At 41.1% G+C, this 26,106-nt stretch overlaps 1 protein-coding gene across 1 annotated transcript in view; it reads right to left on the bottom strand.

Annotated features, from left to right (window-relative positions):
- The window catches only part of polrmt (polymerase (RNA) mitochondrial (DNA directed)), a 46,376-nt gene that overhangs the window by 10,297 nt on the left and 9,973 nt on the right, over nt 1–26,106 (bottom strand). Inside the window, exons 6-16 of the mRNA XM_041935421.1 lie at nt 24,554–24,703; nt 22,152–22,319; nt 21,482–21,652; nt 20,237–20,476; nt 18,075–18,860; nt 17,620–17,742; nt 15,567–15,689; nt 14,326–14,505; nt 13,124–13,210; nt 11,234–11,347; nt 2,019–2,071 (exon numbers count right to left, since the gene is read on the bottom strand). Coding sequence (XP_041791355.1) covers nt 2,019–2,071; nt 11,234–11,347; nt 13,124–13,210; nt 14,326–14,505; nt 15,567–15,689; nt 17,620–17,742; nt 18,075–18,860; nt 20,237–20,476; nt 21,482–21,652; nt 22,152–22,319; nt 24,554–24,703 — 2,195 coding nt within the window. The remainder of the gene's footprint in view (nt 1–2,018; nt 2,072–11,233; nt 11,348–13,123; nt 13,211–14,325; nt 14,506–15,566; nt 15,690–17,619; nt 17,743–18,074; nt 18,861–20,236; nt 20,477–21,481; nt 21,653–22,151; nt 22,320–24,553; nt 24,704–26,106) is intronic.

The following is a 26,106-nucleotide window of genomic DNA, read 5'->3' as shown; positions in this document are numbered from 1 at the left end:
CAAGGTTCCTGGAAATGTATTTGCAAGCACGTGCTTAGGACGAGAGTGTCTTTCTCCTTTCCCCTTCCCTCTGTCTCACACACTGAACAAACATGCCACCTTTAAATCCCAGAGGCCTGACAGACTGGAAAGGTGCACAGTCAGTACTCTAAGGGTTAGCAACCACAGCTCTCTTAAGTGCAACTGTTCTCCCTATAGAGCTGAATGTTCACTTCATATCACAAGAGATACTGAAAGTTGGCACAGGGCTTAGTATTTAATATTTTTTCCACTGCAGTTTAGAGGACTGGATAATCAGCACTCTAAAGACGAGAGGGACGGAGGAAACGGCAAGAAGGCTGTCAGCACTCCGTCTGTGAATTTACATGTTTAGACGCTGGACGAGCTTTTTTAAGATCTTTAATCACAGCAAGTGTGATTGTATGTGCTTCCATTTGTGTGTTTGTGTGTGTGTGTGTGTGTGTGTGTCTGCCAGAGGAGAAGGCGAGGAAAATCAGCGACGCCAATAGTGTCAAGTTTAGCTCAGAATGTCAGCCTGTGAAGCACTGATGCTTCCTCTGACAGCAAATTTCAAGTTATAGGCGAGGCGGCCTTTCAAAGCAGCATCTCTTCCTCTCCTCTCTAGCTCCCTCCATCCCTCTCGCTGCTTTTGCTGTTTTTTCAGTATTCACACAGCTGGATGTGTGATGGACTGTAGATGTCAAACTGAGGAGGACGGCTGTCAGTCTTTGTCATCTCCGTCTCCAGTCCAGTGCTCTCGCTCGGCCTTCCTACGACTCTCTGCTGCTGTCTCTCATTCCGTCTCTTTTTGTCCTCTACTCACACATATCACCCTTCCTCTGTCATCTCTTTTAAAACTCCATCTACACGTTTTTTTCCTCGTCTCCTCGCTGTAGCAGTCATTCACACATCCCAATCTAGCAGTTATTCAGAGAAGACCACACATCAGTCTGTCTTCTTCATCCCAAAAGGTCAAATACAATCTATTCTACCTAAGTGGACTGCCACTCAGTATATCACAGGTGCATAAAAAGGCACAATAATACAACATGAAATGAGTGTATTAATATGTTAAAGATCCTCTGATCAACCAATTGGCATTTAAAGGGAAGAAAAATCTCTGTCATTTGTCATGCATAACTGCTCTGGAGTTCATTGTCAGCTGAAATCCTACATAACAACCTACACATGGACATGATAATATGTAGAATAGCAAATGTTGGCAAGTGTTTCTGTTGTTACTGAATTTAGTTGAACTGTGCCTATAAAACTAACTTTTTTTTGTCATGTTGAGCAAATAATGCTGCACATAGTTCTCATTATAAGAACTCATTTGGAATCTATTTTTGGCCATTTCTGATGTGTTCTTAGCTGCATTTCATATCTTGACTTTGTGCGTTTTGCCACTCACAAAGCCTTTTTCTTGCACAGCCCCCCTTTCTTCTGGTTAATGAGTGCATTTTGGCGGTAATATGATTTTGCAGTTTTGCAGCTTCTGGACAACAGAGTCTGAAAAGCCCAAGTTCGATTTCTTCCATCTGAAACCGAGAGTGTGAAACTATGCTTTCAAAACAGTTTCAAAACACTTCTGATGGCATTTCCTCCTTTATGACAAATGCAAAGCTACATCCAAGTTTGAGCTGGCAATTAGTGAAAATATCCATTGAAGACAGTGCTTTTGTGCTGCTGGAAGTATTCAGTATGTAAGCTAATTGCCTCAAGAGAGCTCTACAGTGCTTTCTACTCCCATTCACCTCTAAAAGCTGCACAGAAAGTTGTCAAGTCTGAAGCCACTCCAAACTCACTGCAGCCAAAGACAAAAAGACCTGCTGGAATCACAATTTCTCTCGGCAGCTATCCTCTGTCTTTGTTCCAGGTCACTAATATGACATTTCAGCACAAAATGTCAATGAGCACCACAAGAGAATAAAGAGGTAACATCGCATCTGCTGTGGGTCGGTTTTAGTATGAGAATGAAGAAACAGGCAGAGACAGGTAATAGCTGCAGGAAGACTTACTCTTTGGTGTCGTGGCTGATCTGGAGGTTGATATGTTGTATTGAACTCCTCAGCTGGAGAGGCAGAACAGAGACAAAGAAATGGAAGGGTTAATAATCTCAAATCCAGCAGGATGATGACGGTGGTCTCAACTCAAATGTCTCAAATTACAGTTTAACGATAAGGACAGGTTCAAGAATAACATGCATGAAATTATTTACAAGACATCTACATGTTTTGTAATGCAGCCATGAAACAAATATGCGCATGACGCGGCCTCCCGAAAATCTTGGATCAAGGGGATCCAAAATATTAGAGCTGCAAATAACAACAGAATTTCAAATATTCAAAAGCAGCAAACTGCATTGGAGAAGCTTTAACCAATTAATGATTTGCATATTTTCTTCAAAACTGCTTAAATGATTCAGGGATTATCAAATTTGTTGCATATTAATTCTCTGGTAATGGATTTATCAACTAATCGTTTCACCAGTACAATATATAAATGTGAAAGTATCACACAGTGTGGAGCCATATTTTTTATAGCTTTAAAGCAACATTAAGGCGAACATCAAATAACAATGGACAGATTTTAAGATAAAAAAAAAAAAAAGACAGTTAGGAGGATGAATCCTGGAACGCAGAACAAGAGAATATCCAATTTTATGAGCACAATGAGGCTTATATTCAGTATATTTGAAGTTACGTGTTGTGGGTGTGTTAAAGTTTAATCAGTGAGCTTCTATGAGGTTTTCAATTGCAATGCAGAAAAAGTGAAATATCTCAAGTTCATTACTTGAGAAGCACTTGACATTTTGCAGATTACAAATTCAGCACAACAACAAGGTCACAGCTGACATGAGTCACTTCACCTAATGGAAATTTCCAAGAAAGTGATCAAACCAAAGTTAAGTCCATTTTTATTTCATGCTTCAGGTTGACCTGTAATTGGTCATCACAGATTCTCAGCCTACCGGACCAGAATCCAGGGTGAAAATTAGTTTACTATACGGAAGTAGAACTATAACCATCCTTCCATCCATCCATGTATCCATCATCCAGCTGCTTATCTAGGTCAGGAGCGATGTGGCAACAGGAAGCTGTTAGAAGGCTATTTGACCCTAAAGGCTGTGACGGTGCTTCAGAGTTTCAACTCTGTTTTAATACGGAATCAAAAATAGCTGTGTTATCTTTGTAACGGCAGGTGTAGGCCTTAATTGGTGAATTAAACCCCGAACACAGATACAATATTTTCAAAAATTGATTAATTGTTATGCTATTAAATGCTGTTAAACAATTCCAGAAAAGTTTTCCTGTTGTGCTGCATTTCAGAGTTATTTTGCAGCATCCTCTGTGTGCATATTTTTAGTGTTGCAAGTCCCAGTGGATCTTGGCTAAAAAAGAGATTAAAGTGAGCTGTATTGTGGCAAAGTGCTCATCAGGACAGTACTGTGCATTATTCTAGGGTAAACAGTCTGCTGAGGAAGAGGAGCTTTTGGATCAGAGAGAAATGTGTGTGTGAGCACTTTAGATTGACCTCGTCATTACCGGCACACCTCAATCACTCCACTGGTTTCTTGACTCCACGAAATGGGGACCAATAAGGTCCCTCCCTCTGTTCCTGCTCAACCGATACCACTGGTTTACAGTTTAAAACACTCCCTCACTGTTTTATAACACAACCTGACAACATGTTTTAATAGGAATTAAGGGAGCAAAGATGCTATTTCATGGGGCTATGAGGTGGCTATTTATAGTTTCACCTGTTTTCACCTTACCTGCACACATATGGACACAGCTACATAAGTATCTATATGGAAATACACACTAATATGCATCCACACTCGGACAGGGCGGGAGGTATAGTCAGTTTATGGTGACGCATTTTTACCACGGACAGGAAAGAGACGGGAAAGAGAGGCAGAGAGGATTAAAAAAAATTGAGAAAGAGGGAAAAATCAAGCACAGGAAACTTCACAGCCATTCAAAAAAAACACCTAATTACTGAAGTGTATGAGTGTATGCAACAAAATTACAGCTTATTCAAAGTAGATGGTGATAAATCCTGGTGATTCATGACTCTACTAGATTTAATTAATTGAAGAAAAACTCAACAGCAGAGAGGTGGCAAAGAGCACAGATTAAAACAAAGTGAGACCTCATCAATTACACAATACCTATTTCTTTAAACAACAACTTCAGAAAGTAACTAGGAATGGACTCTTATTAATACAACCCTAATGACGAACCATCAGTGGAAAAGGATAAATTAAGCACAGCAAGCTACTTGCCAGTCTGTGCACACTGAGAGGGCACCAGGCAAATACCTGCTTTTGATCTCTGCTGTCTTCTTCATTCCACCATGTTTTTTACACTCTCTCTGAGACCAACGCTCAAGCCTTTAGTTTCTTGTGGAGGGAAGACTTAGCTCTCTAATCTCCCAAGCCTTTAGGGTCCTTCCAACCAGCCGTGCCAAGGCATCTGCAGCAGGGCAGTCTTTCCCTGACCCTTGGAACTGTGCCTGGGTGGGAACGACGGGCTACTATCAGGAAAGAGATACGGCTGGCAGCAGACAGCCAGCTCCTCGTCAATGTGAGCACTTTGCATTAGCCTGTTTACCTTGTATTCAGCCTACACTAATGTATTTGAGAATCTCTGTCTGTTGCTCTCCCTGTAGACATTTTCTTTTTTCACTGATGGAGAGCGGCTTTGATGCGGAAATGTTTTGCCATTTCAATAAAATCATACAAACCCTACAAACACTTAGATCTATCTGTAGTCTAAAGAAAAATCAAAGTGCTTTTATTATCATTACTGTTAGCTACTGTTTAGAAAAGGATTTCCCCGCAATAACATGAATGAATAGAAAATGTGTTGGAGTTTGTTTGTTCCCAATAATTAATGGGCTCACATGAGGACAAATTTGCATTCATTTCCTTGTTTCTGGGTCAAATACATGGAATTGCATCACAAACAGGCAAAATAAAGAAACAGCTCAATTCAAATTGGGCAGCATGGTGGTGCAGTGATTAGAAATGAGCCTCTCAGCGTGGGGTCTACGTGTCCTGCGTTTGTGTGGGGTAGGATAAGCAGAAAGAAGATGTTAGTTTGCTTTATACTGCCATTGACTGACTGTAAACTCTGACAAATTGACAAAGTCATTGCTGGATGAGGTCTTTGAGTTCAACTCGTCTATCATTCATACTACAAATAACTCTGAATGCACGAGACCACAGCGTGACCACTGCCACCCTGAGGAGCCTTTAATAACCATGTGTTTGGTGCTAATGTACAGCTCTTTTATTTTATCTCGCTGGCTTCTCTATGGGATGAACACTGAGGACACGCAGGCCCTTTGAAGTGCACATCCTTCCACAATTTGAGCTATTCCCCATTCAGCTCCATGCTCTTTCAGTCTATAATGACCTTCTGGAAAGTTGGAAGCCAGACATTTCATGTGGGATGCTCCCTTGGGTGCTGTAAAGGTTTTTGCAAGAGAGCAATAGGTTGTGAATCCTCATAGTGAAGTGTTTTCACACATTTAAAGGGAGAAATGAACTCTAGAGCAGAATTACATTGTTCTACGTCAATGATTCTAGTAATTTTTGTTAAGTCAGCATCAAAAAGTAACAAAACTGGGGCCTCAAGACCTCCATTTATAACAAGATGAGGTGATATTTTTGGAAATTGCTCAACTCAGTGTATACGCTGAGTGAACATTTGTTTGAGATATTACATCCAGATGAGATTTAATTGAATGTTGGGCTTACAGCTGTGAATGGATGTCTCCATGTCTCAGTGAAATCACCATGGTGCTGTCAGGTGTTGCAATATTTCATTATTCTGTGCCGACGGAGCAGTTCCAGGACGTCTCTCTGTACGATCTTACCACTTAAATCTGTCTTTGCTATTTTTAAGGAAACCTTTTCCAAATTCAACAAAGACGATACGATAATCTAAAGTATTGGACAAACATAAAAAAATGATGACACTAGATGGAAAGCTATAGGGTCATGAAGGTTATGAAATTCATCTTGAGAGATGCTGGAATGCCTGCATCATATTTCATGGTTATCCATCCCATAGTTTCTGAGACATTCGAAAAACAGTAACGGCAAACTCATATTGGCTTATCAAAATCATTAGGATACTGTATATTGTCAGAGCGATGAATGTCTGTCCAAAATGTATGTGATTTATGATGTTGAGATACTTCACAGACCAAGTGAAAATTTCGACCTGCTGGTAGCACCAGTGGAAAAGTTAAGGTATAATCAAAGTCTGTAGGATTCATCCTCTGGGGACCACGAATATCTGCACCAAATGTTGTGGTAATCTATCCAATGATTGTTGCAGCATTTCCCTAAAAAATGAAAATGTCAACCTCACGATGGCGCTAGAGGAAAGGTCAGGCATCAGTATGATTCATCCTCAGAGGACCATAAATATCTGGAGGAAAGTGTAATGGCAATTATCACATCCAATTGTAGTCAGGATATTTTAGTTCAGGTCAAAGTGGTGGACCGTCCGACCATCCGACTATCCGACAGCCCATCCATTGAACCACGCAGCTAGCATGGCTAAAACTGAATTGGATGAAAACAGTATCAGAGGTGACTTGCTGATAATAAGGCTCAAGTATATTATACAGTACTTCTCTGTGATTATTATTTCTATGACAGCCCTGTTGTAAAAATCAAATGCATGCATTAAAAAAAGACATGGATGTAGAGGGACAGGGGTTCACATGGATGAAAGCACATTAAAGCTAGCTTCAGGCAGCCAGCCAGCTACTCGGTTTGGTGACTCCAGTCAAATGCTTGAAGGTCGCCGTGTGATGAATGACAGAATCACACAATTATCAAGAAATGGTTTTAAAATAGAAGCGTAGTGTGGTAAAACCCCATTAGTTTGTGCCATGGCTGCTATCTCATCCATCATTGCTCTAGGAGGACTTGTGGGGGGAATCTGTCCATCATTCTCCTGTGGACTGTGTCCTTATGGATGTGTTAGACGGAGGGAAAGGAGAAGCTGTGATGTTACAAGGTGTGAGGGTAAAAGACACGGAGGTTACCTTTGGTCTGAGTAATGGACTGCCGTACTGTAAATGAGGTCACTACCATACCTGTACTCCTGTTCATTATAATGCATGATAATGATTCAAAACTTGGAGCTGTGATGAATGGGACCTTGGCTAACCCTGCTGTGTGTCTGTGGGGAATAAGCGTCTGTAGTCTAAATCACCTGAGAGCTGCGGCACACATGATTATGGATATAACAGCCATTAGTAAGCATATATAAGCCATGCTGCCAAGAGGGGAATCCCCATTCATCACACAGTGGTTAATATCACATGGTAAGTGGAAACAGCTCTGCGTTACACCTCACACACCTTTTTTTTTTATGCTGTACCGGGTCACCGGGTCCTCTACCTCCCCCTGAAGATAGATAAAGTCAACTGCATAGTCTCACCACACTTCCATTGACCTTTTACAGACTTTCTTTCTACCAAACTTTTTCTACCAGTTGAATTTGCCCTTAAAACTCAAACTGCATTCATTATTCCACCCCAAAATGCCACAAGATTCTGCAAGACCAACGAAACCCCATGTTACCCCTGAGAACGGCTCGCTTCTGTTCCAAGGCAAAAGGAGGCATGGAGGGCATCACGCCGACATTTAAACATACGACCTTCCCCAGAATTAGAATGAAAAGTATACTCATTCTGATCGTACAGAGTATGTCTCAGAGTCTGATGCAATCCTGCTTCTATACAATGGAAAAGTAAGACAGGCAGATGCAGCATATTGCCTGTTTAGCAAAATAGCAAGAGCTGTAAAACAACTGCAAAGAGATGTAGAACACAGATAGAAAAAGACCACAAATTATGTTAATTAAGGTCCACAAACAGATGCCAGAGAGACACAAAACAACCAAATAGAATACAAAATTACCAGAAAGAGAGAAGAAATAACAACAAAGAGATGCAAAACAACTACACAGTGATCTAAAATGACCACAAAGATGAGGCAAAACAGCCAGAAAGAGATGAAAAAACACAGAAAAACAGCTACAAAGGGACGAAAAAGAGACACTGAGAGATGCAAAAAGTGTCCCTTTCAGTTTAGGTGTCTTGCTCCTGTGTGGGAGGGGTGGGGGCCTTTTATATATCTGCGCCCAGGGACCCATTGTCTCATAATCCATCCATGATCAATAAGATCATTTAATATCTTTTATCTTAGGGTAACACATTACATTTAACTATTTATTAATGTTGGCACTGGACTATTTTTGCATTGCTATAAACCACCAGCAACTGCTTTACTACTTATTTCACTGTACTAACCGGGCTGATTCTTCCCACAGAGGACACTAGATCACAAGCTTTTAGTCACGCTATAAACTCACAAATCCAGTCAAATCCAGCCAATCCAGTTGACGACTCCCTTGTGTCACCATCCTCTGAGAGTGAGATTTCACTGTAACCTTGCCTGGGAGGGGGAATGAAAAATAAACAAGGAATCTGAGCCAGAGTGACCTCTGATCCGATTAGTATCTCCCAATCCTGTTAAGCAGCCTCCCTGATGCATGTTCATGCTGCATTCAGCTACTCCATCCTACTCTAATTTCCTCACCTCCCCATCAGCCATGGAAAATACTCGATTACACAGGTCGACATTTGTGCTCGTCTCTGTACGCACACCGGAAGGAACCAACAAACAAAAATGCACAGATGCACATACATGCACACACACTCCTGTCTGATTATGCGACGCTATTGTAGCTACTTTCTCTCCACTTATTGGTTTTCTCACTGTGCATCACACTTCATCTTGCTGTTCCATCTCGAGTCTAATTACTAATGACCCCCAGAAACACTGTCGCCTTGGATTTAAGAGGCAGAGAGGAGACTGGGAGATTGAATTTAATCCAGCTATGCAGAGAAAAGGTGACCTTTCTGCAAGTTAGTTTCATTTTTGTTGCCCAGTGATGCAACTGGATTATAGAATTATTGCAGGGGATGAAGAAAGTTATCTGTGAAACGTAAGGTAAAACCTGATTCATCCATGAAGTCATCACTTCCCTCATTCACTCATTTATTCATCGTTAGGCCTTGAAAAAAGCACAGGCTAATCAGCTTCCTTGTCCCTGCTGGACATTAAAAGAAGCAGATCAAATCTAGGGAACGTGCCCGACTCCAGCGACAGAGAGAGATGCACCCTCAGGGGAGCCACCATCTGTCACCCTCGCTCTCTTGCACCTGCTTGTGAGGTATCTCTGCCCCTCTAAGACAACTTTCTGCTTGATGTCATGCTAAAAGAGCAGACGTCATGCTGCGTCAGCCTATGAGCTAGCTGTCTGCTGTGCTTGGCATAGGCTATATGTCAGTCTCCTCCTTTCACTTAGTTAATGAGCTTAAGGATATATGAGGTCAAAATGGATATTATATAATCGCACACACACAGACATATGCAGTATTCTTCTTTCCATGTGTGTGTACACAGTCACACACACACACTCACACAAGGGCATGTTATCTGCACATGTGCTGGCACATGGACATATCTCTAGGATGTGCTACTGTCAGGATCTCCACAGTGACGGGCAACTCCAGTGACGTTGTTGAGCTCCATTAAAGTTGGGCCACTCACAGCAATCAAAATACACCATCAGCGGTGCACTCCTGCACCAAACCCATCGAGACTTGGAAAGCCCAGCTGGGACATTCCAGCCTCAAAGCATCCGGTACTTAAAGAGTCATGATAGGTTTGGTGTCCCGCATATAAGAAGACAGAGACAATAGTTATTTTAGGGAGATGGATTTTTTGTGCAGTAGAAGAAAAAGATAAGAAGTTTGTTTGAGTTAGTTTGAGTTTTACCTAAAAATTGCTTGTGGCAAAAACAAAGGGATGGGTTGTGGAGACACTAAACGCAAAGCTAGACTACGATGTATCTCACAAGCTCACTTTTTACTTTGAGATTTCAGTCTGAGGGGAAAAAAAATCCACTGAACCTCGACCAGTCGCCAGTCTATCACTGAGCTACAAACAGATAAGTTATCCTTTTGTCCCCAGATAGAATTCCTGAAGCACTTTTTGAAAACGTGGAAACGGTGATTGGCATCCAGTCATGTTCACATTTGAGCCAAGAAGAGCACTTGTAAATAATCTAGCAGTTGAAAAAAGGCTGATCAAATCGTATGCAAAGTAGCTTTGGTCTATGCACATTGGCAGTGGCCCCAATTCAAGCAAATGCTTATTGAGCCTTGCCAGACCATAAACGAGTGAAGCAAAATTTGTGGGCAGGCCGTGAGAGGACAACAGCTTGCTCTCAGAGAATAAAAACACTGAATTTTTAACAAGATATATAGTTTGTTATAAGCTGGTGGCTATAAGGAGAGCTATGATTCTTAGTCTTCTTATATTTGTGTGTAAATACTCATTTGACTCATATATGTGTACTGCATACCTCAGTCTTGAAAACTAACCAACCGACTCACAGCTAACTGGCAACTCATTTATTATCAGCTTCATCAGAAATTCCATCAACGTCCAATGAAATATAACGAGTGGGAATTATACTGTGAAATTATGATTATGATCCAAAGCACCTTACTATTATGGAAGCATTGGAACAAAAAGACAATGATGGGTCGAAACACTTACTATGATATGAGCACTAAACTGGCGCACACAGCGATTTCTATTGTTGGTATGTCAGGAAAAAGATTAATGACTGCAATGTATGTACTTGTATTTATGAGTTAAATAACTATACAGTGTGTGCTATGAAAAGGTCAGTTGCGGGACTATTGAGAATGCTGTGAAAGAAGGAGTGAAGAGGAGCAAGACAAACAGGAATAGATACAAGAGGAAAACGCTCGAAAGGTCAGCTGGTGAATTTCCGAAAATGCATAAGAGCGAAACGCCTGTAAGTGACTAAGCTGTCTATCATTAAGTGTATGAAACTATGGTGAAAATGCAAAAGGTGGTTGCGGCGCCTTCCATTAAGATAGCTTGACTACCAGTTGTATAAAAGAGGCTACCGAGACAGTACAAATACTTCCCCCTGAAAATGCATGTGAGATTATGTCTGAAATCATGCAAAAGCTCTGCAGTGTAATGCCTGACGGAAAGTGGAGTACATCCAAAAAAATGATTCCGCACTGAGATAATGCAAATTATTATAACTTCACTTTAAGAGAAACTCCACACATGCCTTAAGAAGGGACTTACCATTTGGCTGCGTGTGCGGTGGTATGGCTGAATGATGGGTAAACCAAGGGGTGTCACCCACTCCACAGTGTGGCCAGACTTGGAAATGAGCCTGGCGCTCTCTGTCAGCCAATCCTGCAACACATGGACGCCAGCAGAGGTAAAACGAGCAATCTTAGAAAATATTCACAGCCCTTCACCAATCAAGCATTTGAATGCTGTTGTATTTGTAAGTGTATGTAAGTGTGTGTGTGTCTGTATGTGGGCAATGGAGCAATCAAGTTCAAATCACTGAGTTTGGACAGGTGGGTGATGAAGTTCTGGTGTTCTGCTGGGTGGAGGGTTTAATAAAATCAAGAAACTGCAGTGCATTTGGAACAACAAACAGAAAATAGGAACTTTCTCTCCACAGCATCAACAGACAATCTATGGAATGAGGTTCTGCTGTTCTACTTCCTGGTGCTGCAAACAATTGTTGCAGAGTCGCTGAGGAACAGGTGGGAAGTTGTTGCGTACTCTAAAGTGCAAGCGTGATGTTTGCATAAGTGTCTGGCACAGTTAATAAGAATAGAAGCCGTTAATGTCCCACAATTGCCTCCTCACACATGCAGGCACACAGAGCTGCTGCAGGAAAGATAAATATGTCCTGGCAAATCGAGGTAGCAGTCTGGCCTAAAGCTGCTCCATTCATCATCACCTCCCTCCTTATATTCCCAGGTACAGTGAGATGAAGATGGCACAAGAGCAAAAAAACTGGAGTGAGAGATCAATCAATAGATTGATAAGAGGCAGAGAGAGGGAGGGTGAGTGAGGAGTGGATAGACAGCGGGAGCACAGTTTGAGGAGAATGAGCAGGTGTTGACAGAATAAATGTGCAGAGAACACAGGACAGGTCAGGGATGACAGAATCAGGGATTGATTAACTACCTCCCACTAACTCAATGCTTGGAAATGTGGGAGGATGTGACCTATTTAATAGCAGCAGGTGCATGCGCAAACACAAGCATCAGGTTTGCCCCAAGGTATGATGGGAAGGGGATTTTTCATCTGGGACTGGGCTGTCCCCACACATTCCCCAAAGGACGCACGCACGCACGCACGCACACACACACACGCACACACACACACACAGCATCAGTGGGTGGTGTTTCTATTTGCTCACTAGACTCCTCTGCCTGTGGAGATAATGCACAATCCCCTACCAGGTGCACGTCCTACACTAGAAATGGAGTCTATGTGATGAATGGGCACCACTGTTGGGTAATAGTGAAGAAAAATAGTCATGAATGAAAATAAAATAACAAACTATATAAAGTAGTAGGTCAGAAATCAGTAAAATTGAAGTAATATTTTATTTTACAGGTGTTTGCTCAGAGGTTGCCTGAAAAGAATAATGTCATTTGGTATTAATTACAAGAACGATAAAGTAGAATAGAGTTATTTGATTGCAGTTATTTTAGTAAGTTTATGAATTTATGTTGAGTTTATGCACAGTGGCTGATTTCAAGACAAATTTCTTTGAAAAAATAGTGTAATTTAAACCAAATTCAATATTAGTCACCGGAAACCAGTCTTCATATATGTTGACATGAACTTGACTAAAGGACTCTCTTGCACTTGCAATTAATTGGAATCAATTAGCGTAACAGTGTTAATTCACTATTGCCTTTTTATTGTGCTGTTTTCTCCATAATTAATACCAAATTACACAGTGCTTTCCAGGAAACGTGTTAAGAAATGATTAGGAAATGACAATGATGGACTCCTAACATAAAGAGAAGAGGGGCAACTGTATTTACAAACAATATATTTACTGAGTGTTCACCCCTGCTATGCAATTAGTAACGCACAAGTGTAATTCAGTGAGAAAAAATCAATGTATTTGACTTTATGTAGGTGTAAAGAACCCACCTGGATTTCTCTGGTCCCTGTAAACATCTCCTTTAAGCCAGAGAAGACCATACGCACCAGGTAATGAGATGCATCCCACACATGCTCCTGCAAATACAATATATGATTATATTTGTCTATTTTTTCACACAGTCACACACATTGCATTTTGCTTCAATGCACTACTCAATTAAAACAAACCATAGATTGCTTTTTCACTTAGTTATCATTAGGGATTAAATGTATAATGCAAATATAAGTGATAAAAGCTTCAGCACTGAATGAAAGTGGTATACTTCTCATATCATTACACCGATACGATCTCCTCCTCGGGAGGAGCTGTCTCATCCCCCATCCATCCCCCTGTAATCACTCACAATTACACTTCCTCCCTATCCCCTGTTTAAACAATTAGGGACATTATGCAGAAGTCATTTAGCACAATCCTCTGGCTGTGAGATGGTAGATACACTGACAGCAGGATCATGCCGATCCCATCTAAACACACAATGAGATTAACTCCAACTATTGAAAGGAAGTATATAGCTATTTGACAGATAACAAGCACTACAGAGCTATAAGAAGATTAAGTGCTTCCATTCTCCTGCCATGGTGTCGTTTGACAGAATTGGTGTATCCATTTATGTCTGCCCAAATCGAAGTGCAATGGTTTTGAACTAAAAATAGATTCATAATGACTGTGCACAGGATATCAAATATATCTTTATATCTCCTGGCCTCCCTGATACAGCCATGCAATATCTTATTTCGCTGCAATGAGATAATACTAAAATAAACTAAAAGCTTCTGTTCTGGGTGCACGCAGCTCACTTGGTGTGACTTGGTGTGGCGGGACTCTTAATTTCAAGGTCAAACTTACTGAAAATCCCTTTGGGTGTGCTATTAAATGTGCTGAGATTGTATGTAGTCACTGTCAACTGTGTGATAAATGCCTTCATGCACATGCAGGAGACAATAGAGCAATAATATGCAAGGAGGATAGACCTCAGTAGAGAAGACCCTGTGCTTCATTGCAGGTCCACGTGGGCTCAATGTGTGTGTGAGAGTGTATAGCCTGAGGTGTGATGGGAGCCCCATTTAGAGGGGATCCTGTGCTGCAAGGCTACTCTGTCATATAACATTGACACAACACTAAAAATAAAACAGCATGCAGGGCGAGGGAAGCACCCATCCACCACCACCACTCTCCATCACTACTGTACCTTGGGGAAGTCATCAATCTCCTTCAGTCTTTTCTCTATCTGGAGGCGTCCCCCGTACCGTGTGACCCCGTACACCACAGTCATCACGGTCTGTTTGACCACCTTCCTGCTGATGAAGCCCTCCAAGACCTGGGCGATCTTCAGACCGTTCATTGCATCCCGAGCTCTGAACTCCTCCACCTGAAACACAGGTCGCAGGTACACACACACACGTGACTCACAGGACATACATGCAATGTCAAACAGCCTCTGTTTATGCCTTTTGGAGGATATTCTAAAGCTAATGCACAAATTCCAATACATTTATTCAGGGCAGAGGTGATGTTATGAAAAGTCCAAAACACCCACATATTCAAATCATTTTCACATAAAACAAAGACAAATTTTCATAGTAATATTTTTAAGCAATATTTGCTTAAAATACTTAAAAAAACAGTTGTCATTTAAATTTCTGTTGCTCAACTAATGGAACTAATGGTTTTAGCTCTACAAGTTTCAGTCTCCACTAATATGACTGTTGGCAATGTTACTTATTACAAGGAAACAAGATTTTTTTTTATACTGGTAGCTCACAAGCTTGACATAATCTACAGTATTATCTAAAAATAACTGCAATGCCCAGAGGTAAAAATACAACAGTGAGACAGTACTGCAGCAAACTGTACTCCACCTTTAGTCAACCCCGCCCAGCTCACTGACACATCCACCATGTATTGTGAATGTATTTTTGTTTGCTTTGTTTTTTTTTTCATTACATGTTCGAAATAAAGGAATCAATCAATCAATCAATCAATCGTGCAGCGGCAGTCACCAGCCTTGGAAGGACTTTCTTTCCTTAGTACACTCCGATTCCTCCTGTACTAAAATGTCAGTACATCACGATTAGGTAATTGTTTCTGGTTAAAAATATGCAGGTTCACAGCAGGCTGGGTCCTTTGATTGCACTGTGTGCAGACTTGTCCTTTGAGTCTTTGGATATGGGAGGCAGTTTACTCTCGCTGCACTTTGATGCAAGGCATGAGAAACTAAGCGCTTTTAAATGCAAGACCTAAAGTGAGAGACTTGAAATATATTCTCAGTGCCTATTCTGTTACTCACTGTGGGATATAGTGAGTCATCTGAATATTAACAGCTGAGCAACTGCCTTGCTACTGAAATCTTCCACAAATCAGTTACTCCCAGTCTGTGCAGTTCAAAGGGAATAAAACAATGCAAACCAAAAGCAGCTCACTGGTGCTGACCTGCTGTGCTACTCCACTGTACACATCCTGGGGCACCTCACAGGGCATGAGGTTGACTGACGTGGCCCCAATAACATCTCTGCCCAGAGCAGCGTAGTGCTGGAGACCATTACAGGAGCCGTCCTGGAGGAGAGAAGGAGAGCAGAGATTAAAGCAGTGATGTGGAGGAGGAGAGAACAGAGGCAGAGGAAGAATTACAGACATCAGCACTGGATGGGAGAGGGCAGCACAGGGAGAAAGACTGAACAACTCAAAGAACAGATGATTTAAAGAATATGAAAGTGAAAGACCAGTAAAGGAACTGAAGAGAATAAAGACAGAAACCAGGGAGAAATTGCACTATGAAACACACAAGTATCGGCTCAATAGACGAGAAAAGAGATTTGGTTGAGGCTGATGGTTCATAAAAATATTGTAATGTCCCACAGCCCAAAGCCACAAAGTGAATTTTGCACTTGATGACTATCAAATCATCTACGAGCATCTTGCATTAACTGCATCATTCAAAGTAACATCTGGACTGGACGCTGGCATCAGAAGAGATGAAACTTAATAGATGATAAATTAATCGCCCAGCCACACTGAATCGAAAGTAACTGGTCAATTTTATATTGGATTTTTGTTGGGGGTTTATCATTGTCCCAATCAAAAATGAAATGCCTGAAGCTGTCCATCAGACTGAGCAGTTTAACTGAGATTAGTTGCATCTGGGTATCGCCAACATTAACATAGTCAGCTCACCAGGTAAGATGAAAAAGGCTAATATAACAATTGCAGTGCAACCGCAGAATTGGTCTTTTTCATTTAATTTCCATAAAAATGTGGCCTTTGACCTGAATGTCTCTCTCCTATGCTCATATGACCCCCATGTTTAATCTATAGCTGTTGCATCTGTGTTGTTTGGAGAACCAGCAGGCCTTCAGTGTGCTTCTGAAATTCTGCAACTGCACTGTTAAAGTCTCTCACACAAACTGACTCCTTTTGGCTATTTAGATTCTTTCCTTTCCTTTATGTATTTTATCAGGAATAGCACACATTAATTAACACCAGTTTGAAGTAAATGTGACAGATTTAGCCTAAAGGCTAATTTTCATCTGAAGTCCATGAGCTGCACTCAGTGAATACCTTGGAGGTATTCTCCTTTCAATACAGCTGCGAGGAAATGCTAAATATGTTAAACCATTTTGATTACAGGGCATTTTACTCTTTTGAATATGCTTAAAGCCTGCAGTCAGGAAAATTATTGCCACTTGTATTACTTGCAGTTTTATTGGCGCTTTAATGGAATTTGCCAAGACAATTTTCAATAATTTGTTTGGTATAATTAACATTAATTATTCAAAGAACATGAGTATTCCTAAGAGTGATGTAAATGAGAGACATTCATTCTCAAGTGCCACATAAAAGGCTGGGGCTTATATACCAGATCTTAATATAGGATATCTGAAGCTGCGGTCTGGTTGGTAAGATTAGGGCTACTGATTTATGGCAGATAACGTAAAATGGCCACAGATGGCTGGGGAGGTCTTGCCTTGTTAACTTTGATGTGCCCTCTGAAACAGCACTATAAACCATGACTGAATGGCACACCTTATTTTTAGGAGGCTATAAACTGGAACTATGATTGGCTAAGGTGTTGTCAGATGACTAAATTCCTAAAGATAATCAGCCATAATCATTTTATATATTTCATATTTGTTTTCCTGAGTGAGGAATAATGAATTTACTGTTATATTCTTGGCTTGCAGTTGAATGTCTTATTAAATTGTAAATGTAAAGTGTAAACATGTAGCACATCAAAAACCCAGGTTTTAAGTACGTTATTTATGATAACATTTGCTAATATTCATTACATCTGTGCAAATATCCATTATATTATAGCAATATTAAATATTTTTCTACTATTTTCACCTTAATTTCTCTGTCGTGGGATCGGGAAATTTTTATCTTGTCTCATTTTAAAGAAAGCACAGGAGGAAGATTGAACATGACATTCAATTCACAATGCAACTCTGTAAACGGATAAATGATTATTTCAGGTGTTTTACGGTACCTGGTGAACAGGGAAATGAGAGATGAACCGTGTTGGATCGGGAGATCTCACAGCATTGGATATCTCCATGCAGCAGGCCAGAGCCTGCCAAGGCTCATCTGCATTCATCCACCACTTCTTACCCTGTGAAAGACAAACACGAGCACATGGCACATTATCCTGCATACATAAACAATGCCTCAAAAGCATTTTCACTTTTTGTTTTGACAGATATTCTTATCCCCTTTAGATCTTGTCACTGCTTAAAGTGACCGTTCCCCCACTGAAAGAGACAGAGGTTATGCTGTAATCTGCATATTTCAGGAATTGAAAATAGTAGCTGTTTTTGCATTTCAGCAAAACGTAATTATATATACTTTAAATATAAGTAGTTCTAACAAGAACTGCTATGTGGAACTATGAATGCGTGGTTGGACAAAGGCATCAATGAACAGGAAAGAGCAATAAATACTAACATTGAGAGGGTTGTCAGCAGAGTCCAGTATGTCCTCCATGATAGTGTTGGCGTACTCCAGCCGTCCCTGCAGTGAGCTCCTCTTCTTCAGTCCTGTCAAATTGACTAAGTGAATCTTAAGCCAGTCCAGGCCCTTCGGACCGAGGGGCTTCCCCTCTGCAAACACAAGGATAGCCCGTGTGACATCACTTCCTAGGTGATTAAAGTACGGAGGACAGGGGTAGGTACGTCCCCGGAAGTCCATGTTATGAGGGAACCAGAAGATCTCATCCCGCATGTGGTTGGCGATGGAGAGTTTATACAGCGCATCCATGCGCAGGCTGTGCATCTCACTGTATTTCTTTTTGGCATTAACGATCTCCCTCTTCATGTGGGCTTTCTCAGAAACAGTGTAAGTGGGATCATGGGAGTTGAACTGGGGTATTTTGGGGGCCTCTGACAGAGGAGGGGGGATGTCCAACTTATCATTACCCCGATCATTGAAGATGGAAATAATAATATCCAACAAGGGTTTGTTGATCCTCCAGGCACAGTTCCCAAGCTGATTGAGAGAGTCCAAGACTGCATTGAGGTTCTGGCATTTCTCCAACAACTCCGTATGTTGTGTGGCCCCTTCCACCGTGCGCATCAGCTTGGTAGGTGTCAGCAGGTAGGCTCCAAACTTTACAGAAATCCAGGGTATAGGAGGGCACAGCATCGGCATCACAAAGGAGTCAAAGGTCAGCTTGGTCTCCATGGCCTCCTGCTGCATCTGGACCAGTATTGGGTGGGGCTTGATGAAGCCGATCTGGAGGGTTAAACACAGGAAATCCAATTGGAAGCAGAAATCATAAATGAGCAGCCACAAAAAATGTTGCTCTTAAAAACAGAGACAAACACCCAGCCTGAACACAAGTGATATCACGATCACTTGATTGATATCATTCCTCCATTCATACAACCAGTCACCAGAATATATCAGATCATGTATCAGATCACAGACATCCATGAAAGATGATAAAGATACGATAAAAATAAGAGCTGTAGCGCCACAAACCTCATCGCTAAACAGGTAAAGCTTTTCACAGGTAAGGGCTATGATGTTAAAGACTTACTGTGTCCTAGTTCTAACTCACGCTTACAGCATGCAGGCCTGGACATAAAGAACATGATTTTAAATACAGTAACCTGACAGAAAAATAAAACACCTCAGCATTGCTTGCATGAGTCAGACTATCATGCTGTGCTGTAAAATCATTAGGATGCTCCCCGATGGGCTAACCTCCAAAGAGAGAAAGAAAGGGAGGGGGAGAATAAGAGAAAAGAAAGTAGAGGGGGAAGATATATATGCATAAAAAACAGACCAGAACAAAATTCAGTATGCCCCACTGTCAAAGTCCATAAAGTTAAAAAAAGTTCACAATTCTCTCTCTCTCTCTGCGCCTCTCTCCCCTGACACAGTCGGCTCACCCTCCTGCAGGGTCCCATGGCACTAAATCAGCGAGCCAATTAAGGGGACACTAAAAAAGGGATTAGCCTGGAACCTATTCATCTTACTCAACTGTTTCCCCTGCCAACTCACACAAGGGGGGAATGGTTTTATAATTCACACTCTTTGGAGCTTTACTCTGGATCAGGGGGAGCACAAGTGTATAAGGTAATAGGCTTCAGAGTGACAGTCTTCTTGTCCAAGGCGAAGGTCAAGTGTTTTCAGGTATTTCCTTTGTTTCTGCTCCACTATGGTTCTTTTCTTATTAATGAAAACCTAAATTCTGAAGCACTTGACTGTACCTTGGAAATCGTTTACGTGGACTAACTGTGTTTAATTTTCAGAAAGTCAAAATGGATATGATAATTTGATTTGACTGATGGAGGGTTCTTACAATGAACAGCTCCTCACTTTGTTTTATTTTTAATCCTTTTCAATATCTTTCTCTATGTTAGTTTCCAGTAGATCACTTTAAAATGTAATCCTTGACCATTTTTCCACATGAATCTCAGTTGAAAGGGTCTTTTTTGGTCTGGGTTAATGCTCAGGAATCCTGTTACCAGGTTATCAAAGCCCTGTCTCTTTGGCATGACTACTTTAGCATAATCACTACCAACTCCAGGGTAGAAACCCCTTTGACATCCCTTTGGAACAGGCCAAGTGAGCACTCGGAAAGACGATCACATGTACTGTACCTGTCGTGTGCTACGGAAGGTGTACATGTGGTAGAGGATGGGGATGCGCTTCCTGTCTTGAGCCGGGTTCAGGATGTCGCTATTAATTTTCAGGTTCTTGACCATTATATCCACCATGTAAGTGCCCAGCTCCAGAGGTAGTGTGTAAGGCCAATAGGTCTCTCCACCCTGCAGCGTGGGTCCTAAACTCTCTTCCATCTCAAGCTTACACCACTGCTCCCGAGGAAGGACGTGAGACTCCTATGGAGAACAGAAGAGCGTTGTTTCCATTTGTTTTCATATTCCCAGAAGTTTGTTAAATACTGTAAAAGTTGAGACTAATTTTTTTTCTTTAGGGATGTGATCAAGCATGAAAATGTAAATGTGTAAAATGGCAACTCAGACAAGTAAGTAAGTAGATGGATTAATGTTTCCTATCATAACAACAAAAAAACACACTAACGGGCATCATTTTAACTACAAAGGCTGCATGTAAAATAACTTGCATAAACAAACACCTTAACTAACTCCCCAATGTGCCAGAACCATCAAAACACTGGTGGAACACAGAGTCACTGGTACTGGCTGCGAAACCCGACTGAGGTAACGCTGTCATGTATTACCCTAAAAATAATGAACAACGTGTCCATATAGTGGAAAAGTATTCCATCCACTTAAATATCTGTCACATTTCAGGGCTGATCAATAGTTAATAATTTGTCTCTCATCTTAGTTAACCCATTTATCTCACATACGTCTCTGCTGAGGTTGACGGCCTGCCATCATTTATCTACAGCTCTGTAGATCAAAATATTAGAATATCATAAAGTGTAGGAGACTGCGATGAGTCCAAAAAATTACGGTTCAACTGGATACGATACATTGGTGTCGTGACTCCAATTGAGAGCCATGTATTGTGTTTTCACATGTAACTGGAGCTGTTATACTGCAGTGACCTTTAGTTTGCACCCTTTCAGGCTCTGTAGCTGTACTGTGCAGTACAGTACACACAGTCTACAGGTTTTATAGCTACAACTTAAAGTGATAGTTTCTTAATTATTATGCCATCAAGCAAATTATTTGTAGGTTGTTGTTTTTATGTATGTATGAGGTATACACTCAAGAAATAAGTTGGCGTCTTACTGTCTCGTACCATAGTGCATACAAGACATGAACGCATATCTTGTGTTGTATTCTCTTTTGCAAAAATAATACACACAAGAAGTATATATACAGGAAGAATCTGGTGCATGATTATTTCTTTACCTTGGTGTCTTTGGCCAGCAGGTCTGCGTAAGCGTAGTAAATGTTGCCCAACTTTTCCATCATCTCAATTTGGTACTTCTGCCGCACAGAGCACATGGTGTAGACCCTGTTGCCCAGATCTCTGGCTAAAGTCATCAGTGACTCTCCACTGAGAGGCAGGTTGGCAACGCTCTGGATAAAAGCCGGACACATTTCAAAAGGTCAAACAAAAGAAAACATTTATGACATTTCTGTAAAAAAAGAAAAAAAAGGCAGATTTGATTCAGTTTAATGAAAAAGAAATCCTTCAGTCAGAGAGGAAATCAAAGTCAGAATTAACATCATATCCTGTGTGTCTGTCTGTGTTGGAAGCAAAGGTATCTGATCAAAGCATGCTCTCCTTTGTTGCCAAAGACAATGCCTGATGCTTTTGCAGCTGATGTCACTGTCACCCACTTGATTTGTAAACTGTGGTTTCCCAGATTGGATCGGATCGTATTGCACGACAGCAGTGTCGAGATAACGAAGGAGCGCTGCAGTGACATCACTACATGCCTTTTTCATAGTGTTGTAGTGAAGTAAAGCTGCCGTCAATCAAATCTTTTTGACTCATACCCTGACTAGCCTTTGTTAAAGCTGAGACTTCTGGCTTTTCGTTGAGCAGCAGGCTGGGTTAGGCGCTATGCATTACCTGTATCATGATGTCAACATACTCGCGATCCTTCAGCAGACAGAGATAGGGATAAAGGTTAAGCCTGTAGCCCTTGGTGTTGGTCTTAGCCAGGATCATCTTGCTCTCCCTCAGGGCCTGGAGGAGGATCTTCTGCCACTGTGCCCGCTGATCCGCCAGCAGCTCCCTCTGAAAGGACAACACAAATGGAGGTCATCCATCTCATGACGGTGACTGCCAGCAGGAAACCCTCAAAGAATGTGTCACATACAACAATGCAACCGGCAGCAATCCTTGTTTATCACATACTGCACGGACCAGATGGACAGCCATGATAAATTGTGAAGCGATAGATGGGGCCACCTCTCACTGGACATGGGTTACTGTGCAACATGAGTGTGCATTGCATTTGATGGTTAGGCTTGTTTAGCTTCAGATGACGGGGGGAGAAAACACCGCTATTCTTCAGTGAGGGACATGACTGGGCCACAGACAAGACAAGACAAAGACAAATCTTGCTGTACTTGGCCCATTATTAAGTGTTGCAGTTGAGAGGTATGCAATTTATCAATGACAAATCATCATTCATGGATGATATTCCAGTAGATTGACGTTAAAAAAAACATGGTTTTGAGATTTGGGGAGATACTGTATGCACAGTAATCGCTTTCTTGCTGAGAGGTGAGAAGACTTAAACCACTGCCATTTGAAGCTAGAGTCAGTAGGCGGCTAGCTCAGTTTAGCACAAAGACTGAAAAAAAAAAAGGGGGAAGCAGAAATCTTCCTACCAAATCCTCTAAAGCTCTCTAATTAACATGTTATATCTCGTAGCAAATGCAAAAACAACAAGCTGTGGGTTTTGCGAGGAGATACGTGGACAAAGCTCGGTCAGCTGTTCCCCTTCACATCCAGTTTTTATGCTGATCTTAATTAATCTCCTCCTGGATATAGCTTCATATTCCTTTAAGAAACATGACAGTTGTATTGATCATCTAATCTAACTCTTAATTTATTTACATTATCCACCAGATGACGTGGCTAAACAATGGCATGTCTCTTTACTGTGGCCATTTCATTTGCATTGGTTGTGGGTGACTTCCAGCACTGTTATTCAGATTAATGGAGTTCTTAACTGTGATAAAAGTCACGTATTATCACAGGCATAGTTCATATCATTTGGTAAATACACATAAAGTCTCAATAACCTTCCTGTTTCATGACAGCCAGAAGGAAGAGACCTTCGTATCTTTTAGCTGTATTCATTTTCATTTAAACTGTACTATACTGTTGTTGATCTGATGTATTTTAAATGCGGGAAAAAACCTGTTTTTCAAGCCTGCAGCAAGAACAAGCACTTGCTTCAGCATTATTTACTACATTACCTTTTCGGTGCACTATAACAAACCTTTCTGTCACGTTTATGGGTTTTCATGACTGACTTAATTAACACGATTAACTGAATAATGGAAAATGACAAATCTGTACATGGGTAAGTAGCTTTGCTCATGGACATGCATGTGCCTGTAGAGATAGTGTGGTATAAGTATGTTCTGTGCACACCTGTGTGCATGTGTAAGTGTTCACTCTTCAGTTGAAGAGTTTTACTCAGTCTGACTGAAGCAGAGACACAGTCTGGATTGTGGATGGAGAGGTGACTGCATTCTCTCCAGAGGCCACCATTACAATACATTATTATTCTGCCCTGCCTGTCTGTAAATGCTTCCTGACCACCAGGGACTCTCAGCCTGCTCGCTTCCCACGTAGCCCATCTGCAGAGGCAGACGAGCCAAGCTGGACTGTAAATGCCAGAGTTGGAAAGAAGGCACACCACAGGAATATGATGTTTCTTCCTTGAACCTGTCAGTCCTAAATGCATATCATTTCAAAGTTTATATCAGAGAAACTTTACTCATAGAAGACGATGGGTCCCCTTAGGTGAAAAAAGTATTTTAAATGTCACTGCATCATTATCACATACGTGGTGTTACATGTATTAGCATAATTACTCCAAACAAACCACAGCACTGCCAAGATAATATGCACCTTTTTACGATGCAGGCTCTGTCTTACATTGTGGGGGCAGCACTTTCGTTTTGCAGGAAATCAGACACATTTTTTGCACTTTAAAGAGTCAAAACTACAGCACAATACAGGAAGATGTTCACAATTAATCTGACAATAATATCTTGGTGTTTACAAAGACCATGTGTTGGACGTCTAGTAAATTTTAGGATTTTTGGTTTGGTATTTTTAAGACTTGACATCAAACCACCTTTTATTAAAAACTCCATTTCACAACACACATTTTTGAAAGTATTTGCGTATTTTCACAAGCACAGAACTATAAAATTGACATTTCTGGTGGTCTTGTGCATTATCAGTGCAATGAAGACAAAAGAGAGGCAAGAGGTTGGTTGGCTTACCATTTTGGCTATGTTTTCAGTGATGGGCTTGGCAGCCTCCACAGAGTCGATGGTGACACTGCAGGCTTGTTCCATGCTGAGCTGACGTTTGAAACGCTCCTGAAGCTCCTCCTGAGTGAAGTCCAGTTTTGGGTAATGGTAGTCTTCCCTCTAAAACACATACACACAACAGGAATAAAGACAGAGAGAGAGAGACAGAAGTAACAACTGTTTCCTACTGTGTGACATTAAGGGATGTTGTTTCTCTGTGATTAACCTCTCAAGAACCTGCCCTTAATTTCAAAGTGGTCGACTAAAGCCAGTGTTGATCAGAAATAGCTGAGTGTATGTGTGTGGGCATAGTAAATCAACCCTTGACAATCGAACACCTTGCTGACAGACCCCCTAATACGCTGCTTACAACCCACCAGATCAGAGTGGCTTGCACTGACGAACTAAGCAACAGACTTGTCAGACACTGTCAGATTTCTTGGTAAAAGAAATAAAATGTGCTTAAAAAGTCAATTACTGTTTAAAGAGATAGAGACCTTGCCAAGGCAATAAGAGCAGAGGATATTATCTGCACACATCATAAAAGGTTGGTGGCATGAGAGGTTGTAGTACAGCAGTAAGAGCATTTATTAGCTCGTAGAAATTAGGACTCAAAGAAGTGCAGCACGGACAGCAGTCAGAGCAAATCTTGAGGCACTCTGGCACAGAAATTCCGCACCAGACAGCTCTCGTACAGCATTAGAACTTCGAAACAACATATGAGCAAAGTGGCAAACACCTAATTATCAGCAGACGGGTGAAATCAATAGATAGCTAGTGAAAAATGAGCGGGCACAATTGTTTTGAAAGTACAAACTTGCAGCTTCTGCAGGACTGTGCTGTAGTTCTGTTTAAGTGCAGCTGTGTGCTTTTACTTGACTGCTTTGTAAAACTGAATGAATTCTAATTTCCTAAAATAATAATGTTTTTACTGATTGTCTCTATTGTGTAAAACACACAGTGCATTCGCTAGTTGGGTTAACAAGAACTAAAAAAAAAGAACTACTTTAACTATTGTGAGGAAAGTAAAACTAAATGTTTTGATTAAAGAGGGCTCATACAGGCCAGTTTCCGGATGAAAATAAAAATCAAACGATAGAATACCATGAAATCTCCAATGACAAGTTGAAACTAGATCAAACTGCATGTTGTAGAAGCATCATCTTAATCAAAATTCCATCTCACACCAACAAACAATATTCTAATTAGATTGTGTGTCTGCTGCTAACACTGATTCAAGATCCTCCAGAGACCATCCAGTCTGCTCCTCTGTTATCTAGTGGACCAGTTATTTGGCCAGCTTTTCCATCATTAAATCAACCTGCCAAGACGTCACAGTCAGATAAACAACTGACTAGTTAGCCAACCTTACAAATGCAACCAAAAGACAATAGTAATGGATCAGTCACATTTGACTTGCTTCACATTTCAGTAAGTGGTAGAGTTTCACATACATTCTTAAGATAAAAATATATGACCTGCTGACTGCTACAATCACACACAAACAGGCCAACAGTAACAAA

Source organism: Chelmon rostratus, chromosome 4, assembly GCF_017976325.1.
Source record: "Chelmon rostratus isolate fCheRos1 chromosome 4, fCheRos1.pri, whole genome shotgun sequence".
NCBI classification, from domain to species: Eukaryota; Metazoa; Chordata; class Actinopteri; order Chaetodontiformes; family Chaetodontidae; genus Chelmon; species Chelmon rostratus.
Note: the sequence above shows the minus strand (reverse complement) of the source record. Positions and strands in the feature narration are given on the sequence as shown.